The 20725-nt window shown below is 39.5% G+C and overlaps 1 protein-coding gene across 2 annotated transcripts in view; it reads right to left on the bottom strand.

Annotated features, from left to right (window-relative positions):
- arfgef1 (ADP-ribosylation factor guanine nucleotide-exchange factor 1 (brefeldin A-inhibited)) overlaps window positions 1-20725 on the bottom strand; it is a 53785-nt gene that overhangs the window by 23826 nt on the left and 9234 nt on the right. The window contains exons 2-8 of one of the 2 annotated variants that reach the window (XM_079260045.1): window positions 10200-10230; window positions 6921-7077; window positions 6537-6683; window positions 5378-5557; window positions 4870-4923; window positions 2427-2790; window positions 1921-2046 (exon numbers count right to left, since the gene is read on the bottom strand). In XM_079260045.1, the coding sequence (XP_079116171.1) occupies window positions 1921-2046; window positions 2427-2790; window positions 4870-4923; window positions 5378-5557; window positions 6537-6683; window positions 6921-7077; window positions 10200-10230 (1059 nt within the window). The remainder of the gene's footprint in view (window positions 1-1920; window positions 2047-2426; window positions 2791-4869; window positions 4924-5377; window positions 5558-6536; window positions 6684-6920; window positions 7078-10199; window positions 10231-20725) is intronic. The other variant, XM_079260046.1, reaches the window with a different exon arrangement.

Here is a 20725-nt window from a genome sequence, read left to right as displayed (position 1 = left end):
CAATGGAGGCTTAAACACTTTTAAAAATCTTCAACAAAATATTGTCTATTGTGTGACTATTACAGCAACTTCACACCCTTGAGTCTTAAATTTGAGAAAGCCTTTTGATCTTTTCTTTAAAAATGTATTTATTTTATTTCAAAAGGAAAAAAGAAAGAAACCTTTAGATTTTGTACAAAAACATGGGATTACCGTGAGTCAGCAGCATGTTTAACAACATCTAAAAGAACTCTGATGATACAATATGAGAGGATACTAGAATGCAGTCTGCTCAGTCGTACTCCTAAAGCTTGTTTATCAAACCTCTGCCTGAGGGTAAAAACATGTTTCATAAAGAAGGCCAAGTCCCATTTATTTTGAGTGGACAAGCTGATAAAGCTTTTTTCCTGCCAGATGGAAGAAAAAAAATGGATTTGTAACTTCTGCATGCAGAGAAAGAGTTGAGCTTTCTTTCTGTCAGTTTGTGAGGGAAGTGAAGAGAGCCTGACATGACCTAAAGATAGAGATCCTACTGTCCTAGGAGCTGATTTATTAAAGGAGGCTTTTAGTTAGACACGACAGTTTGTCAGCATTAGTGGTTGAACTTGCATGAAACATTTTCCCCACCAGTGTTTAAAGTGGCTTTATTATGCACATTTTAGTCTAATTTATTTTAATATTAAAGTCCAGAAGGTCAAGAAACAATGAAGCATTTTTCATTATTGAGCATTATTATTGATCCTCTCAGATCAGCCTCTGCCAGAAACAAGCGAACAGAGAAAGCTCCGCTCTATGTCCTGCCTGCAGGCTGCATCTGATTGGTCAACTGCTAGGAGTACTTGTACGGAGCAGTGAAGGTGGGTGTGACTTTCTTCTCGTGAACGTACACAACTTAGAAAGATGACCAATCACTGAGTCCCTCCCCCGGGGACGTTGCTAAAATTTCTGAGTGGAAAAAACTTTCTAAAACCAATCGTTTCTGCCGCCATGGAAACCAATCAAAGAGAGTGCTGGAAAACTAGAAAGCTCAGAAAACTAGAAATAGCATAATAGAGCCCCTTTAAGGAAAGAATTAGAAGGAAAATGCAAGGAGAAATGGTTTGCGTAGCCGGTTATTTAGCTGCACTAACCCTACTGCACCACTAATTCCTATAAAACTGGGGAGATGCAGTGAAAATCAATGTCCTCCGTCAGCCAAGCAACAGAGCCAAGCGTCTCGTTCCCGTAGACGTCCACACGGGTGGCGCTACAACCAATCAGTGAGGGTTTCATTGACTGATTAAGTAGAACATGAATTTTTCTGGATCGGCCTCGAGATCTGCCATCAAATGACGATACTCACCAGGGTGCTTCACTGTTTTTAAAATAGGGTGAACCCAGCGTTTTTGGGTTTTTTTCTTATGTAAAAGAGAGTTAACAGTAAGATTTCTGTCTAATCGAGCCAAATCTTCCAACTCATCATTCTTGAGGCTTCACCTGTCACACACTGCAGTAAGGATCCCTAAATCCTCTTCAATATCATAACCAATCACATTTCTTGGAGACAAGCGATCTGAGAGTGTTATGTGTGATATTGTAGCTGTCGCTGCTGTTTGTCATATCCCGTGTGTTGGTTGTCACCTGGGTGGCGATGAATTTTGCCTGTCGCTACCTTTGGTCGCTCCCCTGGTGTCACACCAATAAAGCTAAAGTTAGTTTTGCATAACTTAAGTGTAGCACACAAAGCAGGTTCCGATTTGTAGGTATTTTGTGGGGATGTAAGAACTGTAGGATCTTTCAGCAGAGCTGTGAGCAAACTGAAATGTGCTTTAGGGACCTTCCTCAACAAACAGCACCAGAGTAGTTGGTTAAGCTCCATAATTTTCAAACACCCAACCACCTGTTTCTAAGTGCAAGTAGCCACTGCTTTAAACAAAGAGTAAATTAATAGCAAATCCTCACCTCCTGCCACAGTATTGACCACCTCTTGCAGAATACTCTGGACTATTTCCTGGGCTTTCTCTTCATAGTTTGGAGTCTCTTCCTCCTCTTCCTCACCTGCTCCTTCATGATGCTGGGCTGCTGCATCTGAAAAAACACACATCCAGCTTCAGTGCACACATGATCACTCATGTACAACTAAAACTAGCAGAATCCAATAAATAGCATGCTTGTAATGCTAAATAAACATTTACAAAAGGCAAATGCTGGTTCTTCTTGCACCAATCATCAAGCGGGAGGAATACACTGTGACGCTTAGGAATTAATGCGATAAACTGCATACTTAGCATTTTAAATAAGGATTAAGTTGCAAGAATGTTTGTTTTCTTATCATTTACAGGTTGTGAAATAAATATGTGCGAGAAATTTCATTTTAAACTGCAAAGTGACCTTTTAATTATATTCAAAGGAGTTAATAATAAAAAATTATTTTAGAGTTTCACCATTAAGAAAGGAAAGTTTCTTACTCTGTGCTGCTGCAGTAGCTTGGTCTGCCTCAGTCTGTTCATTTTCAGCTACAAAGAATTCAGAACCGTTCTCTGGGTCGGGGTTCTCATAGACGGGCGCCTGCTCTCCCTGCTCCTCCTCCTCCTGCTCCCCAGAAACAGGCCTCTTGCTGGATTCTGGAGCCGGCGTTGAAGGGGTGGATGGGGTGGATGGAATGGTGATGCTGGGAGTTGGAGGGCTGACAGGCCCGTTGGCCTCCTGGGTCAGAGCCTTGGCTGGTGGGTGAATGTGAGTCTGGAGCTGGGGGGAGTCTGGCTCAGTGTGCTGGGTGACTGGGGAGTGCTGCCGGTGCCGCTCTCTTTCCAGCTGTTTTACTTCCTGCAGCTGAGGGGGGAGTGGTACATGCACACAAACCAAAAGAAGGAAAAAAAAAAAAAAAAAAAAAAGATTTCCAGAGACATGACAGGAAAAACATTCACAGTGAGCAGGCACATGCAAAACACACACACACACACACACACACACACACACACACACACAGAAATAAAATTTGAAAAAAAAACAACAAAAACATGTGTTAGCAACATGTAAAGAAATTCATCAGCATTTACAAGTTTGATCAACCTGACTGCCTTCCCTGTCGACGCACAGAGCCGACGGCAGAGCTTTAAAACAGATCTTTAAGACATCTAACGTGTCAGCTGCGAGGCTGTATGGAAATGTACATGAATATGTACTGAGAAGTAGGACATGCTATTGAAACAGGGAATGAGACACTTTGTGGAATCAGTTCATGCTGGTTGGTGTGTGTTGGGGTCTATTTTAGTCTGCTGGTGGCAGAAAGCATTTCTGGTGGAAAATGGCTTGTACAGCCATGCCCTGGCTGATGTGTCAGGGGTGACGCATGTTACGTCTCCTCCACAAAGAGGGGAGCGATGGAAAGAGTTGGCACGCTTGAGCTCGATAAATCACGAGCCATAAGTGGGTCACAAGACATTTGCACACAGTTAGGATCCTTTTTTTCTTTTCTTTTTAATTGCTGGTGAATTTGGTAATATTTCATTTCTTGGACTGCCTCTTTAATGGCTTAACAATTGGTTTCTAGAAGGAAATATAAGTTCAACTTTTTATCTCAGTGTGAAAATAATCATCTGCACAGATAGACACATCACCGTTTCACAGCAAACACCAACACAGGCTCCAAACTAGAGAAAACAATAACAAGCAGTGGGAATTTTTTATCAGCCAGTGTAAATTAATCAAAGCCTATGGTGCATTTGCAATTCCAGTGCATTTGTAGATTAGCAAAGGTTAAAATCAAATTATAAAAGTATATTTGAATGACTCAGAAAGAGGGAGGGACATGAACTACAAATGAGAGTATAAACTATGTGACATACACAAAACACTGGGGATTTGAGAAAGCTGTAATCAAGAGTGCAAATTTGCCAGGAGCAAAATGATGGATGGCAAATATAAATTTGCTTTAACATTTCTTTCAGCTCTTAAAAGCAGAATCAATTTTCTTTTTCTTTTAACTGCAGGACACAATTTGACAATCTGTTTCATGGCATTTTCTATTTCATGTTTCATTTCATGAATTGCATGTCAACTAATCCCTTTTATCAAACCAATTAAGCCTTGTTTTGCAAAGCACACTTCCATCAAAAGCTGCTCAATTCTAATTAAATAAGCTGCTGCTGTAGTCACATCTGCATGTAATCAAGTAAACTGGATGATACTGCCTGAATGGAATGATTAGCATTGAATACGAGCAATAATAGGACCAGACAAACGCACCTCAACTAGAGGGGACAGGTGAGGCAGCGCAAACAAACTAAGCTCATTATTTAAATGCCACCTCAGTCGGATAGTGAAGGCTGCGTTGTGTGTGTGTGTGTGTGTGTGTGTGTGTGTCTGTGTGTGCGTGCATGTACATGAATGATTCTATCATGCTGAGCTGCAGCCAGGAAGACACATCTTCACACAAATCCAGAAATTTGATCTCCTGGTGCAGCAGTGCAGCACTACAGTGACAACACGACAACAAGACTCTGCCTCAAAGACTGCCTTGTCTCTCTTATCTCTACCCCAACTGCTGCCTTTAATTTCTCAATCTGCATCTGGCTAATTACTAGTTGCTCATTGTCCTGCAAGAGACACAAGACATTTATACACATTTACCACGCCCGGGGTGTGGTTATAAACCGAGGTGTTGCAGGAAAGCAAGATGATTTGTAAGCAAGTCAAGAAAAGCCACAGCAAGCACATGGTGGAATAACAACACAGCATATGTGCTCCTGTGCAGTGTAGGAGCGCAAAAAAAAAAAAAAAAAAAAAAAAAAAGAGAACGGATGAGTGCATGAATGGATGAGGTAAAAGCTTAATGCGCAAACACAGATACAGAGAGAAGAGCTGAAGAAGTCTGATCAGGCAATGTCACGGCAGTCCTGCACGCTTTACCTGGCGGTCACGCTTTCTGGAGGCCAGAGACCAAGATAGCTTGTGATTTGTAAGCTATGTGTCCAAAAGGTAGGGAGGGAGGCAGGTGAGGAGGGGAAAAGTGTCATTCAAAAAGAAAAAGATGATTAGAGCAAGCTTTTTTTTTCTTTTTTTCTTTTTAAAAGGCAACATTTAAAATGTCCTTCTGGACACAAAGCAAACTGTAGACTTTAATTAAATGTAAGAAAATGGTTTAATAAATCAATAGAAAGCTTTCCCAAAGGTTTTAATGCCATTATGCTATGACCCAAGGCGGATTCCCTACTAAAATAGTTGTGCCAAACTGTTGTGGCATTTCTTTAAATTGCACTTTTGTTTTATGCTTAAAAGCTACTGATTTAAAGTAAAATTAATTTTTGAGAAGTGCAGAGTTTCCTCAGACAGTGGCTGAAGACAGGAGCTGCCTCTAATGTCTGTGTTCACATAAACATAACTGTGTGTTTGAGTGTTTTTAGAGGTTTGGACATACTGCTTGGTTTTCCATTCGTGCAAAGATGACGTTTAGCATCTGCGTGAGCGTTGCTTTGGCTGTGGTCTGGTTGATGAGGTTTTTGCTTGCCAGGTAGATGTTGTAACAAGTCCGGACAGCCTGCAGCACTGTACCCTCATGGATTTCTATGTGCTGAGAGGTCACGGCTGTCAACAGAGCCTGGAGGGAAAGAGGGAGAGAGAGATGCGAAATGATCTGCCTGGTTCTGCAGAACTCAGTTTATAGACTACTCATCTTAGTCCTTCTCACCCTCAAAATGTTGTCGATTTTATTTACTTTAAACCATTGCTTGCTTCTCCTTTCAGTATTGCAAAGTGCATTCTGCATTTCTACCTTATTCTTTATGACTCAGAGCTCCAATGATACAACTAACTTACAAATCTTTGGCTCCAAGCTTTTTTCTTTTCTTGTGTTGGAGTTCCTCAGATTAGTTTTTTTTTTTTTTTTTTAATGTCACGATTTGTGACATTATTAGTACAGCAAGCAGTTTTTTTTTGTTGTCACAATCAGATATGAAAATGCTTTCTTCCACTCCGAAAGGCTTTTGTTCATTTCAACAGGTTGCTACTTTCATATCTTGCTAGCTACCCAACATTACCTACCCCAGCTTTACTGGTGTGTAGAATAAATGAATGTGTGACCCCTTTGGCTTGACCCTCTGAAGGGGTCGCCACAGCAAATCAAAGCATGGGTGAATTGGCACATGTTTAAGCCCGATGCCCTTCCTGACACAACTCTCTGTATTTATTCAGGCTTGAGACCAGCCCTCAGAAAACAATCGAGTCCCCCTCACGGCTGCTGCAGGGTATGGGGAGCAGGACTCGAACCGCAAACCATCAGGTCACAAGACAAGCAGCTTCGCCACCTAAGCCACTTCCACCTCAGTGTAGAATAAATGAATATTTTTGTTTATTCCTCCTGCAAGAAAAGTAAACCTGAAGCATCTACCTGATGGGACCCAACCTGATGACTTCATATCCTGATGAAGAACTTCTCACGATTATTACTCTGGTTATTCTTTGAAAATGACACTAAAAATGTAACGTACATCGCTGTGATGTGACATGAATCGTAAACAGTATCTTAAGTGCATGTATAAAGAACTAAGATGATTCGGAGGACAAGGAGAGCAGCGCACCTTGATGATCTGTAGCTGCACACCCTCATCAGTCTGCGGTCCTTGGAAGCAAGCACAGATGGTTTCGATGATTCTGTCGATGAGCTTCTTGCCCGGAGCTGTGCTGTCCGGAGCGCTGCCCGTCAGGTGGCCATACGCTATCAGCTTCTGCATGCGGAGACATTTAAACACATACAAGCAATTTGTAATGCTTGTAACGCGTGACCTGTTGACCTTTACTGCTGGAGCAAGTTGCAAAACAACTAAATTCACTTAAAAAAAAAAAAAAAAATCTACTCAGTAAGACTCGGCAAATATGTCCAAAAATATTTCAAAGGATTTTCCATATCGGACCAGTCATATAAAGAGTTGGAGTTCTGCAGTCTGACATGTCCTGCCACTGACCTGTAAACAGTCGAGTGAGGTGATGACGATGCGGGGACATTTGGACTGACATGCCAGCTCAAATGGCAAGAAGTACTTGTCGGCTTCAATGAAGTTGGTCTTTGATTTGATTGGCGGTAAAGTGCTGGAGCCCGATTTGCCATCTCCAGTGGGTGGACTAGTGGGAAACAATACAAAAAGATATATACTATGAGACGAGCGCTGCGATCCCTTGGTCCAGCCTGTCAAACTGGGGAAACGAAGGATTCAAGAATCATTCTGACACACTCACGCTTCCCTTGACATCCAGACACGACTAACAGTGCATGAAAAGTAAGAAATAGAAAGTGGATATCTGACACTGAACAACCTCGTCTTGTTCCACAGCTGGAACAGGACATTAAAACACTTTAAACACAGAAAAAGTGTCTCCCTCTGCCTTCTGCTCAGGAAAAATGCAGAGTAACAAATTCCTTATTCTACTGAATTTAATTTAGTGCCTGACTGCTTCGAATTCTCACTTGATTTCTCCTACAGAGAGAGAGCAGTAATCCCAGAGGTTTGTTATTCGGGCTCAGACTTTGCCATGTGTTCATGCTGACAAAGCATCTGCTGGCCAATGAATAGTACATCAAATGATAAAGCAATTTTTTTTTTTTTGGTAGAAAAAAAGACCAGAGACACAGACATAAAATATGCACCGTCGCTCTCTGCATCCATGTCTTCGCAGCTTCCCCAAGCACTACTACCACACCCAGACTGCACTGGCTGAAATAAGAGAAAAACAGAGAAAGGGTGGGAGGAAGCCAGAGAGGGAGGGAGGGCGGGAGGCAGACAGATAGCAAAGGAGGGGGTGGCATTGTTTATGTCTTGGCAATGAAAAAGGATGACTTCAGCTGTTTTAGAGGGACGACCTCACAGAGTATGAAGCATAATCATAGAGAGAAATAAAAGATGAGAATGGCGACCTCGCTGAAGTGCCTCATAAAGGAAGAGAAGTGGGGGAATATTATTAAGGGGGCGGGGGGTGATGAAATTAGAAGAGGAAACAGGCATCAAGCAGCACGAGTTAGGAATAGATCAAGAGGTTGTAAAGAAAGAGACAAAGGGAGGAAAAACAGGGATCTGAGCAGAAAGAGAGAACAAATAAAAGAACCTTAAAAACAAGAGGAGAGAGTATTAGAAGAAACAAATTCAAAAAAGTTTTTTTTTTTCCCCCATCCTAAATCTTAAAAATGGAGCTGTGATTCAGCAAAAAGTAGCAACTGTGTCAGCTCACTTGCCTGGCCTGACTCCATCTCTACTCCCTCAGCGATTACGTTTCTGTGCTTAACGTCACCTGGCCTTCTCGGTTCCCTTATCAGCCCAATGTCAGATTAATCCTACTTATAAAGCATAAACCTTAGAAAACTGGGTTTCAGTCAGTCAGTAAGCCTGAACCCACACCTCCATGCTGCCATCACAGGTGGTCCAAATGAAAACAACCGTATGGGATTTGTGTGGCAGAAGACTACTGTACAGAGGTAAATGAACAAAACACACAAACATTAAAGGTTAAACACTAAGGCTGAAAGTTGATCATTCACCCTGAAACCTAACCAAGACCCAAACCTCTTTATCGGCCCACTTTACATCATTCTGGAGACCTTAGCCCTGGTTGCATTCACACTCAGGCGAAAACAAGCCACAAGTAGAGAAATCTATGAACTACTTTAAGCTCTGAATGAGGGGTGGGTAACTCCAGTCCTTGAGGGCTGCAGCCCTGCAAGTCTTGGGAGTTTCTCTAGAACAACACACTTGACACAAGTCAATGGGTAACTTGCAAACACAAGTCTGCTTATTAAGTCTGATCGGTGTCAGGTGTGTTGCAACGAGGAAACTGCTTACACTTGCAGGACTGCGGCTCTCGAGGGCCGGAGTTGCCCTGCTGTAAATGTTTTTGTAAATGGTTCATTTCGCAATATCCTTATAAGACTTCTCTTAAATCTTACCGTGTTGCACATTTAAATGATCAGAGAAATGAGAAATTTCTAATTCTGCCCATGTGATAATTCTGACATCTAGGCAAGTATTTACAAAAAAAAACAAAAAAAAAAACGTTATATGTTGAAGACCCAAAGACAAGCATCTAAGTGTGCGCCTTTCACTGCTTTGTATAGCTTAACATTGTCATTTTCCAGCCTGTTCAGTAGATCAACAGCTGAGTGACTGAATTGTCTACACCGTGAATAATATTCCCTTCTCTGTCTCTACAAATATGTAGAGAATTACAACCTTGAAATGTCAAGGTTGTATTTCGCTTGCAGTGTATCTTTTGCAGAAAAGGGTTGTGTCGATTCTCATGTGGTTCATTCATCAACAGAACAAATCACTTACTTTGATTTAAAATAAACAGGACATTGATTGCATTGACGTAGGATTTTAAACAATGACATGAAACACATTGTGGTAAATGTTTTGCAACATTTTTTGATTTCAGGGAAGTCTTTTTTTTTTTAATCTACAACCTTGCATGTAACCACAAATGCACAAAGGGAAGCTATTTATATAAGGCTGCAGACTAACTAAAAGTGTATTTGTATTCATGAATGAAGAAATCAGACTTTTAAATCTTTAATAAGAAAAATAAGAGGGAGCAGTGGTGAATCTGAGGTGAAACCAAAAGAAGCAGCATTTTAACAAGCTGGGTGTGGCTGCAGACAGTCTTGACATCCATCTTTGACCTCAAAATCCAAACCAGAACGGTGAAATTTCGAATATAACGTGGGGACTGGTGTATCAAATTCTGGAAATGGGAGAGAAATTATGAGAGGCACTGCATTTGAGAGGGGAAATGGTGCGGTACAAAAACGCATTATGATATAAAAATGAGTGGACAGAGAGAAGAAAGGGTGGGAGAGAGAAAGGAGAGGTGGTTCTCATCCTATGTCACATTCCAAAGCCGGCGTTACTTGGCAGCCCGTTCAAGAGCACGCCACGAATAAACCCAAACAGTCAAAAACAAGTTCAACGACGGGCATGGCTTCATGAGGAAATCCATTAATGAGAAAGCAAAAGGGGCTGTTGGGAATGGGCCAGGCGGAGAGACAAACAAAAACACACTGGAGGCTGTGTGCATGCACGAGCACACAAAACACACACAGCGTTCTAATACCCTTTACTAGCCGGAACACAGGAGAAAGCAATGGAGAGGCCTCCGACTGAGCCATGAATTTTACAGAGCCTCGACATGCACAAAGAAACAAAACCTATAAAATGACCCTCGCTCTCAGATTGTTACATATTTGATCAATGGCTTACCTTAATTTTTCTGATTCCTCCTTGATTTCCTCTGAAAGAGAAAGAAGAAGGAGAGAATGTGTTAAGTTAGTCAAGTGCAGGTCTCTGGGAATGTTAATCCTGCAGTTTCTCACTCAGCAAAAAGTCACCGTTAGAAGCTGAACATGTATGGAGCAGAGGCACAGGCAGCAGAAAGAATCTGACCTATTTATGAGAAATGGCTCCCAGGGAATTTGTCTCGATAAAATCCTTCAGAATGCACAACCTCAGTTAGAAAGATGCTGCTCAGACACCTCTATCATTTCTATAATGACCCGCTGGATACCTTTGAAGCAAAAGAAGATATTTTGATCGTTTTTAAGGTGATGTGGGTGCTGTGCATTTTCTTTTCTGCTTGAACGCTTTCTGTTGTCAAGGTGACAGTTTGTTTACATCCCAACAACAAGCTGAAGGGAGCCTGGTTAATGTATAGCCTCAGCTGCTGCACACTCCCAAAAAAATAAATAAATACAAGTAATCATTCTTCTCTCTGAGCCACATCCCTGAGCCAGACCAACATTAGTGTTTATTTCACAAATTTCCAAGCATGAAAGCAGTTGTATGAACTTACTGAGCTCAGACATAGAAGAGCAGAAAAAAATACAGATGCACTCAGGGAGAGATAAGAATGAAAGGAGACAGAAATAGAGCAAGCGAAGGCAAAAAAAAAAGGGAGGAAGATTGGCACTTGAAGCTTTTAAAGAGCACCGTTACAATTAGCAACGTCCTCAGTGAATTGCACCTGCCCACAGCAGTCGGGAAAAACCCCAGTCATGCCATGACGCCTCAATTATTTCAAGGCTTCAAGGTTAAGAGTCCTTTCAAAGAAAAGCTATTTGGCGAGAATATGTAGCACCTGACACTGTGGATTTAAATTAAAGTTGGTATCAACCAAGTCTTATTGTGCAACTCATAAGAGGAAGAAGAAAGGTGGAACTGGACTGCCATTTTTGATTTGAATACGTCAGGTACTTCCATATACATCAAATCAAAAACCATCAGAGTGAGCCTTAAAGACTTTTGTGAAACTGCTCTGTGTTCCTGCAGATCCAAATCAAACATGAATCATCTTGTCAACTTATCAAGTCATTTTCTGCAGACAGACTGAAAAGGAATTTTACTCAGGTTATTTATCTCCCAGTTCTGTGCTGCAACCCATACATCACAAAATACTCCAAAAAATTAAAGAAAAGATGATAAAAGGTGTAGGGGGAAAAAAGCTTTGGATTCCTTATAGTTAAGTAAAATAATACAAAAGTTGTAACTGATCTCTTTAAATTTCTCCAAAAGCTTGAAACCATTAAAAAACCTATGACATAAAATGACTAAACATGCAATTGGTTCCAAAAGTTGATAATATAAAGAAAAATGGTTTTGTTTGTGATAAAATCATGAAATCAATTAGCACAGAGTGACAAACTATTCTAATCATTTTAATTAATTTTTAATTTAATTAATTAATTTTAATTAATCACCATTTAACTGTGGGTATTCCAAATGATGTGGGATTTGTTATGCATGATATCTTCTGTCTGCTGATGTTGAGTGACTGTGTATGTTGACTGGTCTAACTTACACCAGATCATCACTTTCCAAAAGGTAAAAGAATACCAAAACAAGGCCTTACTTATTAATCTATTGGTTCCACATTTCCCAAACTATACAAACTTTATCCTTAAAGCACTTTAGAACAAGCACTGCTAAAACAAAGTGATGCACATAACCAAATACTGAAAACTATAAGTAACTACAATATTAATCACATTGTGATATATTTTTAAGTGCTTTCAATAATTTTTTTTTTTAAAAAAAAGTGTTGTTGAGACATTGAAATATTTCAACATATCAGGTATATGTGCCAAATTTGTAACCTAAGATGGTTAAATCAAACACGTAAACAAGTTTAAATGCACCACTGTAACAGTAGGACAGAGGGTCGTCAGCACATTCGAAATATGTCATGATTCAGTCAGTATAAAGGAAGCTTCAGTTTTCATGGAAACTGAACAGGTAAAAGACAAGAGATATGACTGAAAAACAATAAAAAGGTGCAGAAGTGGGTGTTCTACAGGCACTGCCAAATAATCTTTGTAACGATTACAACTCACCTTCAACATTAATTTGGACTATGTGACACTAAAGGTGTAAAATGGAAGAAAAAGTTGACTAATTGTTAGTTTGCACCTTCAGCATTGCTTTCTGAACCAGCCATACATTTCTAGCTCACTAATACTAATAATGGACATGAAGACATTGGATTTTCAATGATAATGATTGATTACAGCACAGTGTAAATAGAAGAAAAGGTTTGTTTGACAGTAATTATTGGATTTGCCAACACACAGTGCAATAGCAAAGTCCAAGGATCACAGAGCACAAGGAATGCATTTGCATGTCTCCCATCCCTTTCACTTTATTAACAGCACTTCACAAAGTCATAAGAAGGAAGTCATATGGCAGAACTTCCTTTTCTGTTGTATTGCTACGTTTACTAGCTTCATTCTAGCCGTTGCATCCTCCACACCAAACTAATATTAGTTATGTATTCTGGAATGCCTGACACTCAGTTACACCCACCCAATGTGGAAATTCACAACCTCTTGGTGTTATTTGTCTGTGTATAATCCACCTGGCCCTACTCAAGAGTTACTGATAGATTTTTTTCAGAACTCAGATCAAGGGATGGTCAAACTTTCTCCTGTTGATACAATAGTATTAGTTTATGGTACGTTTTTATCAATATGCATAACAACATTGATCATTTTTACCCCTTAAGGAAAAATCACGATCATATAGTGTGTATTATCTTTATTCTAAGGCCAGTATGAAATATAAGTAGAACTCAAGAACATACATATTTAAAAACTTTCAAAACAATAATAAACTATTAAATAGTAAACTAAAATAAATTAAAATAAATATTTTTTAAAATGATAAAATAATCTTCAGATTAACAATGTTCACTTTTATCAAATAGAAAAAAAAAGTGGGGTTGTGACCCAAAAGGTTTGGAAACTTACCAAACTTTGTATTTTAAAGTCCATCCCAGCCTGACTGTTTAAGAAAGTGTTTCCCTGAACAAACACTTCTGCATTGGATTTGGATCAATGTATTTTGACAGGCTACATACTTCATGCTGTTCAAGTGGATGGAATAAAAGCCTGAAAAAAGCACTCTTGAGTGTTAGATGTTCAGAACCAATCTCCTCCTTATTTCTAAAATTACTGATGGAAAAAAACTGTTTCAGCTCAACTATGAGGCTATTTGCACAGAAATAATCTGTATGAGGAGTTTCAGTCAGGGTTCAGAGCACATCACAGCACAGAAATGGCTCTGGTGAAAGTTACCAATAAACTTCTTGTGGCGTCAGATAATGGATTCCTGTCTATACTTGTCTTGCTGAATCTTAGTTACATAAACAAGTTTGCACCCAGTTTCATAAGGAAAATAAAAATAGAGATTAAATAAATGTTTGGTTTAAAAAAAAAAAAAACTAGATTAAAAAAAAAAAAAAAAAAAAAAAAAAAAATCAATACAAAGATATTCCAGGGGAGACTCAAGAATAAAAAAAAAAAAATACAGACCTTAAAATGAAACAATCAAGTCAATGTTTCCATAAGTTTTTGTTGTTTGTTCTGTGGAAACCCACCTGGAAGCAATCAGCTACAGTAAATATTGATCACCTCAGATAGACATTGTTCTGTGACAGATTTTCATAAATCTTAAATATAACCAATGGAGAAACAGCAAAGGCATCACTTCACTTAAGTGTACGAAACCTTGCGCACAATGCTGTTGTACAGGGCAGCAGGGATGTGGATACAGAGTTGCTTACCAATCTCAATAATAATCTTATCAGTGAATAAGATGGAAACTTAAAAAAACATGCTCAGAAATGTTCTGAGACATTTTATTTTACATTTGCAAAATAAAAGCAAGATGAAGTCAGTCTGGTTGTCTCAACTGAGTCACAGAAAATCTTGAATCTAGATCATTTGTGCTAGAAAACCGTGTAGAAAATGTCTATTGTTATCCTGTGTTTTCATTGTTGAGTCCAGGCTTCTGCAGTTGGGAAATGGACGAAAGATGTTCTAATAGGCCACTTAAGAAACACACTCTAAAAGGTTGTGATGCTTAAATCCTGCTTTTTGGTTGGGATGTCAAAAGAAAACACCAATGTCAATGACATTTTGTATTCCAGAACTGTTTAGTGTGTAATGCAGCTCAAACCATATTTCAACATATCTTGGTAAGTTAAGCCCATGATGCCTTGAATCACCTCCGACATTTTTCTCATTTTTGACTGTACTTTCCCCCTTTACCCTGACTTTGACCCAGATCCTAACAGGATATGACAGTAAGATGTTAAATGAGCAAATAACCCCTTGGAGACAGTCATTTTAAGCCTTTCTTTCATCATCAAGAGACAAGTGGGTCAACTATATGGAGAAATTTCCTTTGAATATGGTGTATTACAGCATAGGACTACTTCTGAAGATGAGCTGCTGATAGTAATTGGATTAAGCGGCAACATTCATGCATCTAATCTCTCAATCATGACTCATCATTCAGCCCAGAGATACCTTTGCTCATATACCTTAACCCTATGAAGTCCAACGAGACATTTTTTTTTACATATAGTTTGAAGCATTTTGTATCACTTCATGGCAAAAACTGAGTTCAACTGGAATTTGAGCAAACGGATACTTGTCTACTGCGCCTCAATAGATACCAGGAAACAGAAGATTACACTGTAACAATTCTGACATATCAGATGGTAATAAATGGTAAATGTTCTATTTTTGTAAAAGGACAAAATAAAGACCTCATATAAGAAATAAAATTTAAAAAATCTGACTTTTCCCATTTTTTTCCCATGGGTCAGCCCAACCTTAATCAGTCTGAACCTGCCAAAAGTAAAAGGGAGATTTCTAAACACTTGTAAGGGAGCAAAATAATCACACAAACTTTAATCAGGTACTTCCCTACTGGGTAAGTGTTTGTTAGCACCTGTGGTGTTAACAGGGAAAATAAATACTTCCTGACTTTCATAAAAAACTTCCAGTCCACCATGACACCCATACAAGTTGCTGAGCCCATACTGCCAAGCATTACAGCTTGATTCATTACAAAAACAAGTCTCACTAATAACCACATATATTACTGCAAGTCTGTGTATAGTGAAGACAACATTGCACAAATATCCTTGTCACAATCAGCCTTGCTTCCTCCAGCATTGCTGCTTGCCACACCCCTAATCAGTTCATTGCTCTCATGCCTGACCTTCCAGCACTCCGACCGCAATTGCCTGCCCATTACCGACCTGATCTGTCCCCGACTTCCGCTTCCTGCCTTGCCCTTGGAGCCTGCTCCCCAGTGGTTACTGGGTTTCTGTCCTGGAGGACCCCCAACCGTGAGTTGTGGATCTTCACTCACCTTGTCGTGCTAGGTGTCCACTCTGTCGGCCCAGAGGAAAGTTACTCTGCCCTGCTCTGCTCTACTCATTGGGAACCAGAGTTCAACTCCAGCACCGAACCTCACCAAGTGGCTGAAATAAAAACTGTTAATCTGCCCAGATCTCTTGTGCTGCTTTTGGGTCCTTTCTCCGATCATTTCAATCCTTGTATATCACAACTTTAGAGGCAGACTTATTAAAGCAAACATAATAGCTCAAGTCCCTAAGTACAAACAAAGTCTGATATATGAACCCTGCACAACAACGCCGTCTGTGAAAAATACATGAGATGATGACAGCGTCTGGGGGGACAAGCCTCAGCAGCTCTGCACGAAGTCAGCTCACACAAAACATTCAATGTGTAATGTTTACATCGCACAACCATGCAACTGGACATTTATAGAAAAAGCGAAAGATTATTGTACTGTAAAAAGACTGCAGGCTGTGCACACATGCAAGAACCACTAAAATCTGATGAGAAGGATAACATTAATCTGACAAATGCAAGCATGACAACTTCACAACTTCAGGTGACTGAGATAAGCAGTCTAATCGGGAGCTAAAAAAAAAAACTGCAACATCACGCTCAATCGCTGAAGCTAACAGTGAGCTGCGACAAGTTTCTGTCAAGCTTTATATAATATGTGTTTAAAAGGGGCTTATCAGTGATCCTCTTCAATCACGCTTACACCATGCTATAGCAAAAGCTGATCATGGCTTAGATATCAACTGCACAATGATGTAGCCAGCCGCTCAGGATGCACATAGGCAGCTATAATAGATAATGCTGATGAATCAGCATGGGTAGCATTTGGGAACTCTGAGCCAAAGGTAAGAAGCTGGATTGTAGCAGTATTAGCAGTTAAAAATTTCCTGAATTAATTAAGACTGATTAAATATGGTTCTTTATAAATGTGAAAGGTTACACTCTTTTGTGCAGTTTGCAAGTTTCAAGTGAATGGAAACTGTTTAACTCCCTCCAGAAAACAGAAATATTGGCAAAGATAAGAGTATATTATCTGTGCTGAAGGGTATGGCCAGTGGCCACACAATTTTTTTGACAAAACATCTATGAGAAAAATTAAACAGCATATTTTGTCATAAATAACACTAAATGCATTGTATAAAAAAATAATTAAAAAAAAAAAAAGCTTAATTTCGCACTGCTGCTTGCAAACTAACTTGAGTATCCCTCTTACTGGGCACCACCCAACCAGTTACAAAGCATTCCTCACCCAAGCAGCAGCACAGAAACCTGCTGGGAGTGTCCACTGTGGATACAACTTGCCAGGGCCATTAATGCTGGAATTGCAGGCCCCATGCCCTTCTCGGGCGTGTTTAGGTTCAAGGAATGCGTGTTGTGCAACAGCACTTTAAGCAAATATCATGCCATAAGTAACCTTCAATACATGCATATGTCACTGACGTGAAAGAAGACATAATTTATGTCAGAAAAATGTCCTTACAATACTTTAATATTTCAACATTAGGTCTTAATGGGCCAGTGAGATTTTTAGAGTGGGATGTGATGAAGCAGTCCATTGTATGAGGGTCAATAACAGTCTATTGTCAGCGACAGAAAAGACGTTACAGCAGGTGGTACTAAATAAAAAGAAATGCACACTGATGGAACTCTGCTTAGAACTAAAATAAACATATTTTTTCCAGCTAAGAACATGTCAAATAACAGTTTGCAAAGGAAATGTTTTATTCTGTTGCGCCTCCTTGCTAGTGCAAAGAGAAACCATGAATTTTAATAAACTTTCCAAAGCGAGGGACATAGCAAATGAGCTTAAGGGAAACAGTGACTTCACATCCTCCTCTGTGCATACTGACCAATACTTAAAGCAATGTGCATGCATTGAAAATGACAACAATAGCACATATATACCAGTTCATGTCTAGTTAGCTTAGCGTTGATTTACATTTGTCTTTTGGTGTGGCCATTACAACTGGGAAGTGTGCTACAAAGGTTTTGGAGAGCTTATTGAGGTAAAAGAGTTAATATCATTTTGCCCAACAAACCACTATTCACTGGCACTGCACAATACTTTTACAGTTGGTAGGGATTTATGTCTTTAATTCCTTAAGATCCAGGTAAACTGAAATTGTTCTACTCTTCTATCTATAGCTGTGGGAAGACATGAGGTAGAGCTCATTGCATGTTAACACATGCTGCATCCATAGCATTATTTTGTTAATGTGTGCTTGATAATCAAGGAAAAAATTGTTTCCTGAATCTTACTAGTTTTTGCAGATGATATATAGATATTTTTACTCCTAGGGAGTAAAGAGCATTTATGGATCTGGTGGGAAAGAAAGATGGGAAATGATTTGTATTCTATGCAAAAGCATAAGCAACCAGAGAAAAACATTTAATACAGTAGACAAGTCAATAATTAGGTAGATATCTTTTTGCTCCTTAGTTTACCATATTAATATATTGGTCTATAGTGGGGTTAAAGAACCCTCATTTCTTTGCTGGACTTTCTCCAAACCTTAACTCAGCCTAATCTTGATTCAGATAACGCCACAGCAGTGTGCGCAGCAGGTCGAGCTTTGCAATGACAGGTCTGGGACAGGTACCTCTCACCTGGCCAAATATTTTTGCTGACTGAAGCTGTTAGATCAACTCTAATTCAAAAACCAATTATTGTGCCAACAAGATATTCAACTCTGTACCACAGTCAAACATGCACAGACACAGCACGCACATTCACTGCATGTACACACACACAGTATAAATCTCATGAGGGCTTTAGCATTTCAACAATTAAGACACAATAGAGGCTGAACATGGATGCTAAACTGGTAGGAGGGCGCGAGATAAACAGACGGCCCCCAAGAGAAGCTCTGCAACACGTCATAAGATCAGCAGCATAAAAACAGCTCACTGGGAGGGGAAAAAGAAGACAGAGACAGAAAGCAGAGACGAGAACCATGGTAGCCGCTGAATGAAAATCTGTTTTGTATACCTGTCTTTCATCAGCTTTATAATTTTTGTCTGTGCAGAACATTAACATATGTTCTCGTATTACAAGGCTTCTATCGCAAGGAGGGCAGTATGCCAAGTCTCATTTAGAGACCTTTCTGTGACACTTTCTAATCCCCAGTAGCACAGAAAGCAGGGAAAAACTTAAGAGGGGTGGACAGAAATGAGAAATATGGAAATTATTTCAATGCATACTAATTGTTTCCTGCCCTTTGGTTTGGTCAAAAATCTGCAATATGATCATGCAAATCTCTTTCCAGCAATAATCTCTGCCCATACACGCAGACACAAGAGAGGTTAGAGGTGATTCACTGACTCAGTTTCCATCACCTGTGAGAGGAAGCCAGACAGATAAATAGCATCCCGCCTTCTGCACCACTATTACCATTTCAAAGAGTTTGGAGCCCATCTGCATGTGGCATGGAGCCCGTGGTTCACATTAACAAAAATCATACGTAGCAATTTGGTAAAATTCAGTTTAGTATCTAATATTTCTTACTTTTAAATAACAGCGGTCACAGTGACCATTTTCAGACCTGGGCCTCTGACAAAACATGATTCTCAGAGATAAGAAGAGACAAAAGACCAAAAGTGATGGGAAATATGGGCTAAATCAGTCAAGGAGTCAGGAACCAATTGAGATAGCCTTGGAAACAGGTTGCTTTATTAAGATTTAAGGGTTAAAAAGCAAAGTTTTTGTTAAGCTAAGTATATGATAACCTCTTTTTTTTTTATAACAATTAATACAGTAACAACATTTTGAGAACAGTTTAGAAGATTATGTGCACAAACATAATGATGACCACAGCCAGGAGCCAAAACTGGATGAACAAAGATGATTTTTATGTTAATGACTGACAAATATATAAATGCAAGACCGTTGCTCCCTCCAAGAAGAGCCTGACAGATATCAGACCAGTCATTGTCATTGTCCGAGATGAAAGGAAAAGATCCACAGCAGTAATTAAATTTGGTGGGGAAGAAGACAACAATGTCGGAGGCTGTTGAGGCCAACTAATCGCGAGTGCATACATTCCATAAAATCCCCCTGCCCCCTTTTCACTTGCATAAGCCCTTGTCTAATCACTACTCTCACTCCCATGGCTAAATCAAGGCTCTCATTTTCAAGCCAAAAAGTCCCAAAGCACTTTGCCTCCATGAGGCCTTGATTACTCAGCTGTTGGTATAGTTATTGAAATGGTTTCTATTTTAATAATATCACTCTGGACAAATGATTTGGCTTTTTGCTGCTTTAATATAACAAACAGCGCTTTCGGTTCTATGAAACTGAGTTGTCTTTATACCGCGCTGCACCAGCTGCAGATAAATAGCAAGTTAACTGAGGATAAATGTAGCATTTATAATGTTAACTGCAGCATCTTCAAATCATCCAGCCAGACTGACCTTTTCTCATCGTAACTGCTCTCTTCTGGCAGCCTTTAAAGGCAAACCAACGAAGTGAAACTTTACTCGGATGCAGTCAGCCTTTCAAGCTTTTACAATTAACTATTTTTTTATAATGCACATTTAGGTTGCTAGGATGTCATCCTAAATGAGCCCCCCTCACTCCTCTTCAGCAACCAAAAAGTGCAAGCAAACAAGCTAGGCTAAGTAGCTTTTAAAGTGAAACCTAATTCGCTAGACTTAATAGTATTGTTTCTAATAAAATACTTTTCATTTGCGTTATTTCAAAGCCAACTTTTAGTAAGCGCCACACATTTGTCATACACTTTATATTTAATGAAAAACATGGGGATATTACTCATAAATAGGAATGAACCTGCGAACTCTCAAAGGAAAACTGTGGACCCCTGCTAGCCTAATGCTCTGAATGCCAGCTTATTCAAAAAGTGTCACTTTAGCATAAAGTTTGGGGATATTAGTTGAATGGCCTCCATCTCCCCATTTCCGAATTCTGTCAATCACTGCAACTACTGCATACACTATAAACATCATGTACATGATATCAAATAACACAGACTCATATGACAGATGAATTGACAATAATCAGTGATAGTTCAAATGGTTAGTAGAGCTGTGAATCTGAAATGACTCATGAAC

Source organism: Telmatherina bonti, assembly GCF_933228915.1.
Source record: "Telmatherina bonti genome assembly, chromosome: 20".
Classification (NCBI taxonomy): domain Eukaryota; kingdom Metazoa; phylum Chordata; class Actinopteri; order Atheriniformes; family Telmatherinidae; genus Telmatherina; species Telmatherina bonti.
The sequence above is the reverse complement of the archived record's forward strand: the minus strand, read 5'-3'. Positions and strand labels throughout refer to the sequence as shown.